The sequence below is a fragment of the Coccomyxa subellipsoidea genome (assembly GCF_000258705.1).
Source record: "Coccomyxa subellipsoidea C-169, whole genome shotgun sequence".
Taxonomy (NCBI): domain Eukaryota; kingdom Viridiplantae; phylum Chlorophyta; class Trebouxiophyceae; family Coccomyxaceae; genus Coccomyxa; species Coccomyxa subellipsoidea.
The window spans coordinates 260,578-278,787 of record NW_005178041.1 but is presented as its reverse complement, the minus strand read 5'-3'; the positions used below and the strand labels follow the sequence as shown (position 1 = coordinate 278,787).

The following is an 18,210-nucleotide window of genomic DNA, read 5'->3' as shown; positions in this document are numbered from 1 at the left end:
TTCCAATCCGAATTTGAACTCATTTTTAGGGTTTTTGCGGTTTTGTATACCCTAAAACCCCTAAAATATATAGGCGACAGCTCCGGTGCACCTGTGCAGGTGAAGCTGGCGGCGTGCGGCTACCAGGAGAACGAGGTGTTGGCGAAGAAGTTCCATGTGCTGTACGGGCTGTGCGAGCAGCAGCTGTCCAAACAGCCCCACTACGACTTTGGGCTGCGCAACATCCTCTCCGTGCTCCGAACCGCCGGGGCCTCCAAACGCGCCAACCCCGACAAGTGCGCGCCTTTTATTTACTCTAAAATTTCAAGGATTTGACTAATTGTGGGTGCAAAAACACTGCAAACAAGCATGTCAACCCTTACACGTGAGCCCCTGATCATAAAGATGTCTGGGACGTAGGGAGAAAAGTATTTGGACTCTAAGGTATGCTTGCACCTTCGATCCTTCTTGACTAGGCTTTGGGCCATCAAGAAGTCCCTGTTGCTGACCACAATGTGTGTATTGTAAAAAGCCACAGCGTTGGTAGCTTGCAAAAGGCGCCCTATAGTTTGCGATGAAGTGTAGCAATCGTGCCGCGCTTTGCTGTCAACATCACTGCTCTGGCCAGGATGGTGCGGTGCTATTCTGGGCATATTAGCACCCAGTGTTTCCGGATGCCGAAAAGACGCATGAACGAGCTCATCGGCGCCAAGATCATTTCATTTCAAAGTATCCTGTCCTCATCGCACTGCCGCGCTCGCTTAGACCACGCCGGTGTGATTTGAGTTCCCGGTATTCTGGCAGCAATTTCAAGGTTTTGTGTTCTGCTGCTTCGCCTTTGCATTGGTTTTTATCACAAGGTTTTGCCCGCATGCAGGTGTGATCAAGGCCAAGGCATTTGGTGCAAGCTGCAGTACACATTCCTTGAAGGGAATATAATCCGGTCATACCCTCTTGAGAAGAGCACACAAGCTCCATCTGAGGTTGCTGTGGCATACACTTCAGGGTTTATAGAATAATGGGTCTATACATAAGTACCACAAAACCTAAGAGATAACCCTAATACTCTTAAAACATGGAATGCATGCAGGAGCGAGGTGTTTCTGATGATGCGCACGCTGCGCGACATGAACATGAGCAAGTTTGTGGCCGAGGACGTCCCGCTGTTCACCAGCCTCATCGAAGATCTTTTTCCCGCGCAGAAGGCCGACCGCGCCCAGTTTCCAGACATCTCCGCCGCCCTCAAAAAGGTGACTAAGATGTGTGCCTATTGTGACTGTGATGCCTATTTTGGGCGGTAACCTAATTTGGCTCGTTGTCTTATCTTCCTCAGCGCCAGATCTGGCTCCTTATTTCGTTTGCGCGATTTGAGCACGCAAAATTGCTGGCTGCTTCAGATCCCTACGGCTGTTTATAGGTTTCACGAAGGCAAGGCAAGCTTTGTGCCAGCACTTGTTGCCGTACTGGAAGCACTGCATCTAAGTGCAGTCCAATCAGCTCGTTCGGGCTTTACCTTGAGATTTCCATCTCTTTGAGATGATCAGCCCTTGAAGATTGTTGTCAGCTGTCCAATCGCACGCCACCACCACACCACAGGAGAAATTCACAAAGACCTGAACTCTTCGCCATTTTGCTTACTGCTCAGGTGGTGGCTGAGCGCGGCCTGCAGGCGCACCAATCTTGGCTCAACAAGTGCATCCAGCTTTATGAAACCTACCTCGTTCGCCATGGTATCATGCTCGTGGGGCCTTCCGGCTCCGGCAAGACTACCATCATGGAGTGCCTCGCTGCTGCGCTCACCGAGCTCGGGACCAAGACTGTGCTCTGGCGCATGAACCCGAAGGCGCGCACACCCGCTGCATGCTGTCAGCTCTAAGCAGGGTTTTTAGGTTTCAGGGGATGCGAATGAAACCCTGAGATATTGTACAGGAATGACAATACTGGGTAGGCCGATTGGCCCCCTAATTTGGCACATGCTGGGAGAGCAATATGACCGTGCTCTGGCGCATGAGACCTCAGGCGCGGTGCTTGACGGATACACTCTTATTTGATCGCTAGTCTTGCAAAGGCAGCTGGAAGAGAGTCAAAGGTGTTGCGCTGGCCAGCTTTGGCGGTGCTGTGGTAAGATTGCATGAAGTTCTGGGCAGAAATAGAGATGTCCGGCTCACGTTAGCATGCGGGTATGCTATTCTGGATCGTCGCCTGGCACGGCAACTGATTTTATGCCTTGACCAGCCTTGAAAGGGGCAGATAGAGCATAGGTGCAGTGGTCTTGAGGGGATATGGTTCATGGCTCTAATCCTGTGCACAGGGATGTGCAGGACTGAGCAACTGCCATATTCCTACTTGACAGCGCTGGCTATGCCCTTCTTGCCAGTCCTTTCAGAGCCTGCATTCAAAACTGTATCCAAAGTCGTAACCTATAATACCCTTAAACCAAAAAATGTTGGTAACACATGAATTGGCCATTTTTTTAAAAATTTCCGCAATTGATTCAAGGAGGCTGTTTTGTTGCGCAGGCGGTGACCGCGCCACAGATGTTTGGGAGAATGGACGCAGCAACCGGCGACTGGACCGACGGGATCTTTGCAGTGCTGTGGCGGCGTGCGGCGAAAAATAAGAATCAAAACACCTGGATTGTTCTGGACGGCCCGGTGGACGCCATCTGGATCGAGAACCTCAACACTGTTCTGGACGACAACAAGGCACGGCCTCTTCTGGCACATTCCTCTGGCATTCTGCCAGGTTTAGGACAGCAGTGCCGTGCACAGGTGGCAGCTTGCATGGCTCTTCCAAGCCACCTGGCAAAACTTTTTGGACCCAGAATGTTGTCCTGCATATTTTTTATACCAAATTGGGGAGTTGCGTGGCCTCTGATTGCTCTTCTTGGTGTCCTGCATGCATGCCTGTTTCCTGGTTGCTTGCATGCATGCATTATACACCAAGCCAGCGCCCTGTAATTTGACTGCACGACCTTCTTCACCTGTCACATTCAAATTTGATTCCCAGGCAAGGCAACGCCCTCTCGTAACGCGCGCAGGTGCTGACGCTGGCGAACGGCGACCGAATTCTGATGACGGGACAAATGAAGGCCTTCTTCGAGCCCGAAAATCTGAACAATGCATCCCCGGCCACGGTTTCTCGCGCTGGCATCATCTATGTCTCAGACTCCGAGCTCGGCTGGCAGCCCATTGTAGCCTCCTGGCTGCAGGCAAGCGCCCTGTTTATGCTTGTTTACGGACAGTTTCTCTTGTTTCCCTAGTGTCTCTTGGTGTCTTAGCCTCTAGCATCTCTTGTTCCTCTAGTGTTCACAGTCCACACGGCTGTGCTTTGTTAGCACAATGTCAACACATGTGCAGTTTGTTCTTCTGTGGTGACTTGTCAGGGGACAAATGCATGGGGGAATTATGCTGCTCTTGTTGTTTGAGCTGCCACCAAGGTCACCACCCCGGTTGCTCTTGCTGAGCCCACCTTGGCCGCAAGAGGATGCTGATTTGTCATGCATGCATCTGTCCGTCAACCCCAACCTTGAGTTTTCTTGGCGACGTCGATCTGAAAGCTATAATTCTGGAAAGAGAATTTATATCTATTACTATGTCTTTTAAATCCACAAGGACCAGGTGCGTCACAGCATCCGATTTAAGGGTTTAGGGTTTAGGGTATAGGGTTAGCATTACAGCCTTCTCCGTGTTGGGCGTTCTTCCACAAGGTCAGATAAATTGAGAGGATTTAGGTTTTGTCTGACATTATCATTCCAGGTGTAGGTTGGTCTACCTCTTTGCCAGCACCTTCCACAGTGCTAAGCAGAAACATTCTAGGCATTTTATCATTGCCCATTACGTGGGAAACAACATAAGTGTGATAAAATAGAAGGCCTAAAATCATTCTTGACTGAGCAGAAACATTCTATGCATTCTATCATTGTCCATTGCGAGGGAAAAAACATAAGTGTGATAGAATAGAAGGCCTGAAATCACTGTTGGCCGATTGCAGGGGCGAAAGGCGGCGGAGGCAATGTTGCTGCAGCCCTGCTTTGACCGCTACGTTGACCGAATGCTGGACTTCATCAGGTGCGCCAGATGTTTTCTATGCCTTCAGCCCCAGTTAATTTCAAGTTCCCATTGGAGCAAAGTGGCTAACCCTGCCCCAATCTAGAGGCAGCTTCTTCTAGCGCAGCTGGTGCCTTGCATGCAGCTTGGACGGTGGCCCATGTGTGACTCGTGTAAGACAAATGGCCTATTGCAATTTTTTACATGAACTGCCTCGGAGATTTGCCTGCACAGCATAGTGCTGCACTTGCCATTTGACTTCCTTCAAGGTTTGGAAGATTGTATTAGCCATCTCCGATGTGCTGTATTGCCTGGCTGTGTATTTTGAAATGTTTTTTTTTCTCGTTTAATTTCTGTGTTGCGCATGCACAGGACGAACTTGAAGCCGGTGATGCACAACGAGGCGGCCTGCCAGGTCAGCACGCTGCTGACGCTGCTTGAGGGGTCCCTGGCGGCAGGGGATCCCCCGGCAGATCCCCCCTCCCCGGCAGCGGCCGCCGCGCATGCGGAGCGCGTGTTTGTTTTCTGCCTCACCTGGAGCCTGGGTGGATTACTACACGAGAGGGATCGCCCGGCGTTCGATGCCGAGCTGCGCAGGCTCGCCCCTGCAGACCTGATGCCCCCCAAGGTGTGCTCCTCATTTGGCATTATCTTGAGGTATTATTATTACTTGTTTTCCCGTCACCAGGCATCTATCCGGAGATATGACTACTACATTACAAAGCATAGACACATAGGTGGCAAAGAGTCTCTGCCTGTATGGGTATAGGGCACTAGAATGCAAATTGAGGCAAACTTTGAGCATCACAAAGAGATGGACACAGCTGGCGCTAGAAATCATGTGTCTAGATTGCTCTACAATCGTCCATCTGCTGATCTGAGCTGCCAAAAGATCTCAAGGAAGCCATGGGAAGAGCATGGAACCACATTAGCGGTTCTGCGTCAGCAGTGGGATATTTGCGGAGATGCAACCTGCAGCGACTCAAATTATTGTATATGTGTTGCTTGCCTGGCAACGGGCAGGGCCTCAAGCTTTATGCACCCTGAAGCAAAGCAGAGGTTTAGTCATGGCCTCAGTGCACAGATGCTACTGCTTTCGGCATCTGACATGCCCGTGACTCAGTGGCAGCTCGACCTCTATTATGAATTTAGAGTTTAGGGTGAAGTAAACCCTAAAAAATGTGTTTGCGTGTGACCATAGTCTTTTGCCAATGAGTCACCGGTATGCCAGCTCAAGAAGGAACAAGACCATGCACTTGGTCGGAATAGGTACTCCCCGCTTGTTTTCACTTGATAAGAGGGTGATAACTAGGGTTTCAGGGGTCTTTAATATGCGCGCAGGGGGATGAAGGCGACACAATGTACGAGTGGATGGTGCGGGAAGACGGCGGCGGCTGGCGCCACTGGCGAGACCGGGTGCCCCAGTGGATCTACCCTTCGGAGGCGGAGCGTCCGAATTTTGCGCAGATGCTCATCCCCACGCTCGACTCTGTTCGCTACGAGCACCTTCTGCATCTTGTCTACTCCGTCGGCAAGGTTTGTGCTTCTCTTCGCACTTCAGATTTTGCATCTCTTGCCAAGTTTGGCAGGGAGGCAATGCCTGTTTTGGCGCCATGCCCGATTTGGCGATCACATGACGTCTTCACAATGGGCAGAGCTGGCGCATGCTATGGAGTGCAAGTGAGTTCGAGGATTGGGGACAGAGGAAATACAGTAATGGCTTACTAAATTAATGTTGAATAGATTGTCGGAATCTCAATATTGCTGATTTTACACTGCATGGCTGCCCTGAGCGCCATCTGCATTGGGTATATGAAGTCTTGCATGCATGCTACAGAATTCACGTTGTTGCTGCGGCCATGCTTGGCATTGGAATGCTAAAGCTATATTCTGGACGTGACCTTGGGTGCTACCTAAGCATGAGCTCTTCGGACAGTAAGCTTGCGCGCATGGCATCCTGGCCCCTCTTGCTGTGCCTGCAAGCCTATGTCCCTGGCTCTTGTTTTGACGCAGAGCCCCTTGCCACGTCCAGGATAATCCATTAACTTGCTTGTATCGCCACAATATAATTTTCATCCTATTGAGAAAGTTAACTTGCCTTGGCAAGATCTGGTTCTGGAAACAGATACTGAGAATTTCCGAATTGTGCATGCATGGCTCTGCTTAAGCTGCCAAAACTCTCACATACATCTGCAGGCTGTATTTGCTGCTGCAAGTCTCTCCTCCAGAAAGTGGTCTGCTTTGGTGGCGTGCTCTAGCAGCTGTGAATATGGCTTGCATGTCAAGAACTCCACATCTGACGGCACCTGCCGACAGCGTGCCCTCACATGACACATGTGTTGCTGTGCAGGCGTCTCTGCTTGTGGGCGGACCGGGCACAGCCAAAACTTCCATTGTGAACCAGTTTCTGCTGCGCTTTCCTCCAGACGAGGCGACTTCCAAAACCATGACCTTCTCTTCGCTCACAACCCCCGCCATCTTCCAGACAGCCGTTGAGGTGAGTCCTTGCTTACATGTTGCATCTCCCAGGGTCTTTGCGTTTAGGGTTTCTAGGTGTATATATCGTAAATTTCTACCCAAAATTTTTCAGATTCCTAAATACGTGGGACTCGGAGTGCTCACCTGGTACAATTTGGCAGTATCGCAGCAGCACAAGAAGTGTCTTTGCAGCATGGTGTAGTACTGTCGAGTATTCGACAAATGATGTCCTTAAGAGCTTGATGATGAATGAGGCCTGCCTAGCGGTACTGAGGAATTTGAAGAAAGTTGCGGTACTGAGCAAAACGGAGGTTCCCAAAACTGCGCCTTGAGATCATTGCTGACTCCCGCTACGCAATTGAAACCCCTCCCCAAGGCTCTGCTGGGCGCTGCTAATTGCTGTTCAATTTCAAGTATCTCAATCAGATGCTCATAGCAGCTAAGGTCCATTGTCAATCCCTTCAATGTAGACGGCTAAATTGGGGTTGTCAGCTCTTATGAAGTTCAGAGAAACACAACGCCAATTGACCCCTAGTTGTCGTTTAGGGGTGTGTGGAGAAGAGGCAGGGGCGCACCTATGGCCCGGTGGGCGGCAAAACGATGGCCATCTTTGTGGACGACCTGTCCATGCCAGCTGTCAACGAGTGGGGAGACCAGGTGAGCTATTGTGCTGGACTTCCTCTAAGGATGCTGACATGTTGAAAGCGCCTCCGAGGTGTCATACGCAGATTCTGGAAGCATTGTGCTTGTCATTGTGCTTCACTCTGCTTTTGACACCTCGGTAGGGGACCTCAACATATCACCATCGGAACCTTGAATTGCCCCTCGAATTGCCCATCTTATGAAGTATTACACGCCTCTCCTGCCGAAGGTGAGGTGTGGGTCTGTTCACAGAATGTGCAATTGAAAGGCCAACACCTATGCTACCCCTCGATGGGCTGGCAAGATCCAAGCAAGACCCAATCAGCCGTGGGCACGTTGCTCAGTATTTACACCGCCTCTCACCAATGATGTGCCATGCGATACCTGAGTATGATGAGTCTTGAACCCTATTGTATGAGTCTTAGACCCTGACTTAGGACCCTTGGATTCGCAGGTGACTAATGAGATAGTGCGTCAGCTGCTGGAGCAGGGCGGCATGTACTCGCTGGAGAAACCCATCGGAGACATGCGCTACATCGTTGACACCCGGTGCGCGCATTATCCACCCCATGTATTCATAGGGTTTAGAGTTGAAGGGGTTTTAGGGTTTTGTATTTCAAGCTCACGCGAGTCACCTGGTGACTAAGCATCCAAAGTAAGCATCGGGGATGGCAAGAAATCCTAGCTTGGAGGCCACCAGCCGCGGGTGTTGAGGCAGCTGCCTGAAAATGAGAGTGGGTGACGCATGGTGCAAAATATGGTCACCTTGATGCTGACAACAGCAGTGCAAGCGGCTTTTTTAAATTCCGAAAATAGAGCTGGCCTTCCTTAATAAGCAGTCGACATTGAGCACACCCTTGTGACCAAGTCGAGAGGGATGCGTGGCCAATGCATCTGCAGGACAGGGTCACAAGGTTATGCTAGGACATCGAATATTTAAACAAACTTTTAGCAGTAATAATACACCTTTGCTTGGATCTGGCGAGTCCATCAAGGGGTAGGATTTTGGCAGCCTTTACTGCAGCTTGTCTGCAGACGCACCTTGCTTCTGGCATGAAAAGCGAATAATAATAATAATAATAGTAATAGTAATAATAATAATAATAATAATAATAATAATAATAATAATTTTAATAATATAATATTAACAACAATAATAATAATTAATCCCGGCAATCCATAGCTTGGCATGCACTGTTAAGCCACGCCACACTCGGAGAAGTTAATTTCTGCATTGCTGCAGTCTCGCTTTACCGAATGTCTATTCATGCATATTCATGCTATTCAGACTATTCATGCATAATAATTAATAATAATAATAATAATAATTATAACCATGCATGGCAGGTTTGTGGCGGCTATGAATGTACCCGGGGGAGGAAAGAATGACATCCCCAACCGACTCAAGCGGCAGTTTGCAATCTTTTATGTGCCACCGCCGTCGCCAGTCGCAGTCAACACAATTTTTGGAGCCCTCGTGCAGGCAAGCCCTGTCATCATCCACCCTCAATTTAGGTCTGGCAGGGAGATATTGCTTGTATTTTATATTTTTATTTATATATTTTGCTGGAATGCAGCTAGCCTTGCAAGCCTGGGAAAGCTTGCATTTGTGTGACAACTTTCTGTGAATCGGCATTATATGGGTTGAAGGGTTAACCCTAAATCTTAAATCTAAAAATATAGACAATAAGCTAATGTACTAAGTACCCCCTTGAGAGTTTAATTTGAAGGGCACAAGTTCTTTCAGCTGACACAATTCTGATATCCTTTTACAAGCTATCTGGAGGCATGAGGGCCAAAGCAGTCCCAGACTGCAAAGCATGGCGTTTGTGCCTCACTAGATTACCTTTTAGAGAGAAGGCAGAGTTTGTCAGCTGTAGTAGTGTTACAGAGTGACCAGATTGATATACCTTTACGCAAGAGCACTTTTACCCTGAATCTCTTTTACGGCCGGATTGGAACCGTGTATCATCAGCAGAATAAATCAGAAGATTGACTTGCTTGCCAACCCCAGAAGCATCAGACTACGGCAATAGATATCATCAGCCTACCCTTTTAACTAATGCGCAACACTTCAGGTAATTTTCCTTTTCGCATATAATTAGGAATAAACCTTGCGGTGCGTGAATGCAGGGCCGCTTCGACGCGTCTAGATTCTCTACAGATGTGGTTGACGTCGCTTCAAAACTGGTTCCTGCCACGCTGGCGCTGTGGGGAAAAGTGGCCGCCAAACTGCTGCCAACTCCAGCCAAGTTCCACTACTTGTTCAACATGCGCGAATTGTCCAAGGTGCGCAGCTTTTTCTACCCTTTAGGGTTTAGGGTTTAGGGCTGTTCCCTTCCACACATCCAGTGTTGGGGTGGAGGATGCAGGGTGAACCTTTTTCCTGGGGGTTGGGGTTGAGCTCCGAGGTTCAAGGACCCAATTTTAGGTCTGTTCGCCGCGTTTCCTGCCGAATAATGTATACTCGGCAGGTGTACAATCCCTGGATTTGCCGGCGGGGTTCCAGACTTGCAACCCAAGACTTTTATTGAAGCCCGTACATCTTGGCGAGTTGCTGATCTTTGGAGACGTTTTGAGTGATGGGAAGATGCTGGCATATGTCGGCGGGAAACCATGTAATGATCTCAAGTATCTGACTGGGACCGGGTGCTTCATATGGGAATTTTCAGAGCTGTGTGATCCCCACACATCAACGAAGATCCCCATATGAGGCATCCTGTAATGTCCATAGCTGGTTTTAATCATATCACAGAAGCGCTTACTGGAAAGGGTCATTGCTGGTTGAAGAGTGATGCCCTGGCGTTTGCTTTCTGTGGGCAATGCAAGTGGGAAAATTTGGTGGGCGGGTATCTCTAGATGGTAGCGTTGGATCGTCCTGTGAGCACCGCAAGACGATGAACGTGTCCATCTGGGGCATCCTTCATCCTAGAGGATCAGCCCAGATGAGCACAAGAATCACGCCTTTCTCCCAGGAACTCCACCTATGCCCGGCCACTGGAAAAGGCTAGGGATGTTGGTTCCCATAGAGAAGGGAATGTTTGGTGCAAGCAATCCCTCTGTGGAAACGATAGGAAGGGATGCACCTTCTTCCCTATTTGGAATGAAGGAGCAGCCTCACTGAGCATTTCCAATTTGCAATGGCATTCCATCGCTGCCCGCCCTAGACTCCACACAGACTTGCTGAACATGAAGCTGCCTTGCTGTAGCTTGATCAAAACATTTGGCAGTTGGCAATCTTCTTTGTCGTGTCATACTTGAGGTTTGGGCGATTAAGATGAGAACAATTCCAAGACGTTTGAGAGGGTGCTTTTTTTAATTTCTTGCTGATCCAGGTGTTCCAAGGACTGCTATTGGCGGATCGCAGCCGCTTCGACCGGTCGGTGGCGGCCGCGGCCGGCAGTTTTGGCGGCGATGTAACCACCCCTGCAGGATATTTAGCAGCCCTTTGGGTCCACGAATGCGGCAGAGTCTTCGGCGACAAGATGATTACCAAGGAGGACGGCGCCTGGGTTGACAACGCCATCCGAGACCTGGCCAAGTGAGTCATTTTTGCCGGACAAGCTTCAACTTTTGCAATTGGACCTCCGTTTGCACACTGCAATGCCACCCTTGCCAGGGTGCAGATTGCTGTGTGTTGTGCGGTCGTACACTTGCTTATGTTGAAATAGCTGAGCCGGCACTTCTATTAAGACCGGCAAGCTGAGGCCATCAGTAGCGTGTCTTATTGTTGCTTCTTTGACTACATCCTCAGAATACAGCATGACATCACCATGCGGTCTTGCTGCATGGTCCAAGAGAGCAAGGAGACAGACTGTGCCAGATTGTCTGGACACTCTTTTGCCTTCTTCTTTCGGACCACGCTCCATGACAAGCGATTGTAGATTTTTCAAAACGCGGAAAGAAACAACACACACTGTCAATTCAGGGAAGTCTACTGATTGCAACACTTATGGTGCACTGCTATATAGGCAGCACTTCCCGCCGGAAGTTGCCGCGCAGCTGAAGCGGCCACTGCACTTCGTGGACTTCCTTCGCGAGCCCGTTACGGACCCGGAGACCGGAGAAGTAATCGACGCGCATCCATCCGTCTACGAGTCCGTAGTTGGCGGTCTGCCGGACATCAGGTGAGTGCTCTTTGTTTATTATTGTGCATGCTTGAGAGAAACCCGCATGGCTGTGCTAAAATGCTGGAGAGGATATGATTCAAGGATCGTTGTAACAAAAATAAGGCAACCATTGTTGTAGCCATGCCGCACACAGCTTGCTGTCCGCTCCTTAAATATTTAGCGCAGACAGCACGCTCTGTGCTGTGTGGGGACAAGTATCATTGCACAAGTGCCTTATATGTAAATATGAACAGTTTTTTCCCAGCGGCGGTTCAACGAAGAGAACCGCGCATGCTGAAATTAGGGTTTAAAGTTTTGGGATTAGGGTTTAGACCCTCCCAAATTTCAAATTCGAAAATGCAGGAAGCGCGTGGAGGCGCTGCAGCGGCGGTTCAACGAGGAGAGCCGCGGGCAGAAGCTGGAGCTGGTTCTGTTCCAGGACGCGCTGACTCACCTCATGCGCATTAGTCGCCTGCTGGCCATGGAGAGAGGGAACGTTCTGCTCGTCGGCGTCGGCGGCTCCGGGAAACAGTCACTCGCGCGCCTGGCCGCCTACATCGCCGGTAGGGATTTTTAGATTTAACGTAGCATTTGACTCCACCCTAACCCCTAAGCCCTGGACATTTTTGTATTCAATTTATAATTAAGATTGTCAAGCTCCGTAAAACAGTCCCACACCTGCCTGCCCACCTACAATGCTGGTGACAATCTATAATGTTCTGTATATGAATACATTTCGAATGTGGATTCAAGTCAATTGGCTCAAACAAGCACTTGCTTGGGATCCAGGCTGCCCGTGCTCCTGACCGCCTGTGTTGCGTGTCAAAACAGAACTCACTTTCCTCAGACCAAAGATATAGGTTTTGCATTTTGTTAGATGACTTGACCCCCAGACCCTTGGTGGTCAGGCCAGGGCAATGCTGGGTCCCACTTCCTGGACCAAGTTGCTGTTGAGCCATTTTTATCGCCGGTGGGCATCTGGCTATGTCACACGTTGTATGGCGCTCATCTCACAGGGGATATTCCGCTGCTCTAATTGCTGACTTGGCAAAGTCACGCTAGCTCAGTAGTCGAGGAACGGACTGTTCCTTGCAAGATGAAGGCCATACAGTGTGCGACAGCATCATAGATCTGCAGGTTTCCCAGTGAGATTATTTCCAATAGCAGAAACGCTGGGCATGAGCTTCTTTTTTGCATGGTGCTGAGACATCCGCACCATGCTTCCGTAGAAGGCCGAGCCTCTGCTGTAGCGTGGACTTGCCCTTCCATACTAAGTCCTAGCTCCAAAAGTTGGCAGTGAAATCTGGGCTTCAGCCTACGTGTCATGGGAGTGTAGGATGATGTTGGGCCACAAACACCGAGTTTGTGCTAATGAGCTTTCTGCTGTCCACCAAGTACATGTGGTCATGTTTCGCACTTCCACCGAGTTGCACCTCAACAGTGTTTGATCAAAGTATATTGTTATGCCATTCACCGTCTGTGCTAGACGTGCACCCAAATTTGCAAGACCAGTGTCCACCGACTCAAACATACAAGAGGGGGTTCCTCACATGCAAATTGGGTTTTGGAAGTGTGGCATATTTTTGTGCAGGCGCTTACTGTTTCCAAATCACGCTGACCAAGACTTACAACGCCTCCAACTTGTTTGAAGACCTCAAGGCGCTCTACAAAATCGCCGGAGTCAAGGGACAACCGGTCGCCTTCATCTTCACGTGAGAGACATCATCTGCTCTTCTCCTGTGCTCACTTGTGACTCATTTGCCAAACTCTGACTAAGCATGGCAGATCAGCGATCCTTTCAACTCTGGTCAAGGACGCTGCATGTGTATTTACTTGACCAGAGCTGGGAGGATGTGAGCTGCCATGCACAGTCAGACATGAGGATGCAATTTCTTCCGTACAAGTGTGATGCATGCAAATACTACCGATGCAATGCTTGCATGATCTAGCTGCCTGCAGTTTGATCAAATTGACATACCACTGGACAGATTGCTTTTGAGCCGATGCTAAATCAGACATCTCCAGTAATCTTCACATAATGAGCTCAGAAGCTGAGTTGCCAGGGGTGAATGTGATATCTTAATATACAGCTTTCGTGTGGCCAGGGATGCCGAGGTCAAAGAGGAGGGTTTGCTGGAATACATAAACCAATTACTAATGACCGGTGAGGTGGCGGGCTTGCTTCCAAAGGAAGAGCTGGACGCCATTTTGAACGACGTGCGGCCAGTCTTCAAACGCGAGTGCATGGGTGCGCATCCTTCGTTCAATTCAAATTTGAAATTTTAAATGTGCGTGATGAGAAGGACGGTACAAATACACCCATGCTATGGTGGCTTGTATTTGACAACATGCCGCTGACTCCTGGTATGTGGTGGCATCACAAATATCAAATGACACCATATCCAAGATGTCCATTGGTTTGCTATCAGGCACATGCAGGGTGCAAAGTTCCCCGTTCTGTAGTAGCTGCTGCTGCTTCTTACAAAAAATCATGTGCTGGAGATTCATGCTAGAAGGTGTGCGCGCCTGACTGTGTCTCTTCTGTAGCTTGCCTTGTGCAAGTATCAGGACATTTGATGCCATCACATGGCACGTAATGGACAGATAATGCCAGGCACATGCAAGTAGTGCCTAATCAGGGCTCCGGCTGGCGGTGGTCGGTGTAAATACTGAGCACCTTGCCCAGGGTTGATTGGCTCTTGCTTGGCTCTGGCGAGTCCAACATGGACAAGATTTGTGACAGCCTTTAGAATGGAGCTCCTCTGCAGACGCAACTTGCCTTTCGGCAAGAAAAGGGTGTACAAGTTATTATATTTCTCTACTTTTTTATTTGTTTAGGGTTATTCATGGTTAAGGATTTAGGGTTAAACCCAAAGCATTATGAACTAATATGTACTGCCGAATCAGGCGTCCCGGACACGGCCGACAACTTGTACGCATTCTTCCTGGGCCGAGTGCGAGACCGCCTGCATGTCATTCTCTGCTTCAGCCCGGTCGGCAACAAATTCGCGCGCCGCGCACAACAGTTCCCGGGCCTCATCAACGGGTGCGGCCAAGCTTCTCTCGCCTTCAATCACCCTGCATGTCCCGCCAGCATGCAACGATGATTGTATTGTGAGCTCTTTGAATCGGCGCCCAAAGTCCCCCCTGTGATAAACCTTAATCCCTAAACCCTAAAAAGTAAATACAGGGCAGCTCAAGAGCAAAGCCAAGCTGCCCCTGAGTTCCAGTCCTGCAGATGTATGCGTGTTTATTTTCTCTTCATTTTCTACATTTGTTCTGCTGGCCTTTAAAGCGAGCAGCTGGCAAGTGAGCAATCGTGCCGTGCAAACCATTGGCAAACTTTTCATGCACCCTTGCATAAGGCGTTCGGGGCCCATTGCTGCAGTTGCCAGCTGTACTGCTCATGCCAAACCACCCTACACCAATCCTGTAGCTTGGCATCTTCTACTTGAAGTTTAGGATTCCCTGGTTGAACTCTCAACCCTTAAAAGAAAAAACAGGCCAGTAGCCGCTTGCATGGCTCGGATCAGGTAGGGTGTATCGCTGTGTTGCAGGTGCACGATCGATTGGTTCCTGCCGTGGCCTGAAGAGGCGCTGACTGAGGTGGCGGGGAAATACATCGACGAATTCCCCATGTCCTGCCCAGACCCGGTGCGCACCTTTTTGCTTACCTCATCTCCTCATGCATGAGTCACTCACACAGAGTTCGCTAGCAATTCTAAACACACGCGCATGCCCTAGAGTTCTGCACTGTGCTCTTCGCACTTGGCGCTCTGCTCTCTAGGCTTTTGCAGAGCTCTAATGGTGCATCCGCACAGCCTTCAAATCAGCGCTTAGGTTACTAGGTGAGATGCAGCTGCAATGGGTTGAAAGGGATTCGGAATACATGCCATGTGCAGGTGAAGGCGTCTCTCAAGAGCTTGATGGGGTCGGTGCATGTGGGAGTGACCGCCGCATGCCAAGAGTACTACGAGCGATTCAGGCACGCCTCGAAATCTCAGTTCCAAATTTTAGTTTCAACAATAGCTGTAGCTTGGCTTATATATGTTGCTCCCTGTGGTTTACCCACTTGCACATCCCATTTCTCTCCTTCCCATTTGTGGCTTTTCTTTGAGTGTCTTGTGTGCATGCTGGAATATTGAGGCTTGAGCCAGATGAGGCAACAAACCAAGCAGCTGCACTCATCTTCTTTTCTCCGTACTTTGATTACAATCGATGAACTGCATGGCACTTCCCGGACACATCTTAGTGTAGGCTTTACATGTTAGTAAAGGTAGTAATATCAGTAAACGTGGAACGTGTTGCCCTACTGAGCATTGCCTATGCCTGCAGGCGGCATGTGTATGTGACCCCAAAATCTTACATGTCATTCCTGGACGGATTCCGGACGCTCTACGCCTCAAAGTTGGCTGAAACACGCGAACTTGCGGGTTCAATAAACAACGGTCTCCAGAAAATGGACGGCGCCAAAGTGGATGTCAATCGCATGAAGGTGCGCGCATCTGGACGGCCGACTTGATGATAAAATTAGATGGAGTATTTTGGTGTTGCTTGTAACAGCACTCAGAGCTATTTATCGCAAGAGATGTGACTTTGCGAGCTGCAATGTATTAGTATTGATGCATGACTGGACGCATCTTCAGCCATTGAGGCACATGCCTCGATTGTTGAAGCTGGGCCCAGCTGTGTATCATTCCAACGCCCCTTGCATTTTCCCTGTGAGTCAACATTCAACGGGGCCAAGAAAGCCAGGCAGCCTTCGCCGTTGTGGCATCCAAAGGATTTTTTGTATGAAGCTATCTGCTCCCCAGCCGCAACAAGTGCTGGCATGCCTTTCCGGGGGAGCACGGCAGTCGGCACGGGCTTATGAACTGAAAGGATGAGCTTGCAACATGCCACCTGAAAAAGGCAATATTCAAGATAACTTGAAGTGCTGGTTTCTTGGATCCCCGAGCGGTGTTTTCATAACGAAAGTGACCAGCTGACGTGGCGCTGATGTGGCAGGGTGAGCTGGCGGTGAAGAACCTCGAGCTGGCGGCGGCCAGCCAGGAAGCTGAGAAGCTGCTGCGTGACATCAGCGACAGCACGGCCATCGCAGAAAAGGAAAAGGCCAAAGTCGCAGTCATTCTTGACCAAGTGTCAGCCACCGCAGCGGTGCGCCCTGCAAACCCCAGATGCCCTCAAACAAAATCCTTATATTTCTCTGAGTACAGATGGATTCCTAAATCTAAGGGGAAAAAAGGAACATAACTGTCTGTAGATATGCCTCTTCCTAGAAAACCGGACGCGCAAAAGTGAAGAGCAGGGCTGCAGCTGCAATGCATAGCCTGATGTGACCGTTACTTTGCTTCGTTGGATATCAAAGTTATCCAAGCAATAAATAGCATATGACTCAGCGTGCACGTGTAAGGGTTCAAGACCTGCAAAGGGATATGTCCCAAGAAAGCCTGCATAGCAAGTGCTGCAGTTATGCATGTTTTCTGTGAAGGCGCCTTGGTGGGACATCTCTTCTTTGCACAGCTCCAGTCTTCGCTTCGCTGCACCAACCAAGTCAGTGCCCCTGTTATTTTACGTACGGTTTGGGGTTTATGGTTTATGGTTTTTGCTCATGAGAGCTTGTGCATTCTTGCTGCAGGAAATCGCAGCGGTGAAGGACGACGCAGAGAAGGACCTGGCTGCGGCAAAGCCAGCTCTGGACGCTGCTCTCTCTGCATTGAACAGCATCACTCCAAAGGACATCGTTGCGTTGAAGGCGCTGAAGAATCCGCCGGACATCGTGAAGCGCATCTTTGACTGCGTGCTGCTGCTGAGGTACGATTGCCTGATCTGGCTTTTCTGTTCAAAACATTAGGGTTTTGGGTTTTTGGGCAGGAGACAAATAAGTCGCGTAAGATCCTGTTTTGGCTCGTTACCCAGCCTGATCTGGCACCTTTGTGTGAAACGGATCCTGCTCAGAGAACCAGGTCAGTAAAAGATTCGGCATTTTACATGGTTATGGAAGTGAAGCTATGCTTTGCATAGCCTTCCTCCAGCAATCGGTGTTGCGCATGCAAGACTGTTGTGATGACAAGATAAACTGAGCAGGGGAGGCCAGAAATAGACTCTGCGGCCACTGTCATGTGGAATTGGAAGCGGCGACCCAGACTCTCTGGCAGCATCTGGGGCTTGCATCCATCGTCACATGGCAGTAGCCATGCCGGGTATAGAGCAGATTTAAGAGAGGGTAAAGGGCAAAGAGAGAGAGCATGAGAGATATGGAGTGAGACCAGAGTGCAGCCAGAATTCCAAATCCGGCATCACCCACAGAGGTGGCATCGACCATCTGAAGACAATCAAAGAAGCCACTTGTTGATCTTCAGGCGTGGGATCTACTTCTGTAGGTGTTGGCCATGCGCTGCTGCTAGATATCAGCATTGGCGTATTGGGACTCCTCTGACTATCCTCTGTGGTGTCTTGTGTCACACAGGTATCTGCCGGTGCAGAAGGTTGCTTGGCAGGAGGTGAAGGGCAGCCAGGTGAATACACCCTTGCACATTTCTAACCGCACTCGTTTCCTCTTTTGTGCTTCTGCTGGTGCTTTAGCTAGACTTGAGACTTCACAGCGGCCTCTCACGATGCAGCAAAAATGAATCACTTAACAGGTGCTGATGCACTATCATGCTACAAATTCCATTTCCTGATGGGCTGCTTCTTTAAAAAAAACTTTGGTTTTGCAATGTTCCGCAACTTCTGGTGGAAATTTAAAAGATTGTGAATATCTGAGCGTTCGTCTGTGATTTGCTGCACAGGTGCTGGTGGGAAACTATGACGAAGCAGTCAAGATGATGGGCGACACAGCGTTCTTGTCATCGCTCATCAACTTCCCCAAAGAGGCCATCACCGACGAGACCGTTGAGCTGCTGCGGCCCTACTTCAGAGCGCCCGACTTCAACTTTGACTCGGCCAAAAAG

At 49.6% G+C, this 18,210-nt stretch overlaps 1 protein-coding gene across 1 annotated transcript in view; it reads left to right on the top strand.

Moving 5' to 3' along the window:
* COCSUDRAFT_12377 (gamma heavy chain subunit of outer-arm dynein) overlaps positions 1-18,210 on the top strand; it is a gene marked incomplete at both ends in the record, with an annotated part of 65,075 nt that overhangs the window by 28,213 nt on the left and 18,652 nt on the right. Inside the window, 26 exons of the mRNA XM_005650775.1 lie at positions 100-275; positions 1,070-1,229; positions 1,625-1,844; positions 2,482-2,666; positions 3,020-3,211; positions 3,991-4,049; positions 4,401-4,656; positions 5,370-5,564; positions 6,379-6,525; positions 7,053-7,163; positions 7,603-7,697; positions 8,496-8,640; positions 9,282-9,437; positions 10,484-10,689; positions 11,120-11,275; positions 11,621-11,820; positions 12,849-12,969; positions 13,363-13,505; positions 14,165-14,303; positions 14,815-14,911; positions 15,160-15,260; positions 15,593-15,752; positions 16,265-16,414; positions 16,896-17,071; positions 17,727-17,775; positions 18,049-18,210. Of these exons, the coding sequence (XP_005650832.1) occupies positions 100-275; positions 1,070-1,229; positions 1,625-1,844; positions 2,482-2,666; positions 3,020-3,211; positions 3,991-4,049; positions 4,401-4,656; positions 5,370-5,564; positions 6,379-6,525; positions 7,053-7,163; positions 7,603-7,697; positions 8,496-8,640; positions 9,282-9,437; positions 10,484-10,689; positions 11,120-11,275; positions 11,621-11,820; positions 12,849-12,969; positions 13,363-13,505; positions 14,165-14,303; positions 14,815-14,911; positions 15,160-15,260; positions 15,593-15,752; positions 16,265-16,414; positions 16,896-17,071; positions 17,727-17,775; positions 18,049-18,210 (3,957 nt within the window). The remainder of the gene's footprint in view (positions 1-99; positions 276-1,069; positions 1,230-1,624; positions 1,845-2,481; positions 2,667-3,019; positions 3,212-3,990; positions 4,050-4,400; positions 4,657-5,369; positions 5,565-6,378; positions 6,526-7,052; positions 7,164-7,602; positions 7,698-8,495; positions 8,641-9,281; positions 9,438-10,483; positions 10,690-11,119; positions 11,276-11,620; positions 11,821-12,848; positions 12,970-13,362; positions 13,506-14,164; positions 14,304-14,814; positions 14,912-15,159; positions 15,261-15,592; positions 15,753-16,264; positions 16,415-16,895; positions 17,072-17,726; positions 17,776-18,048) is intronic.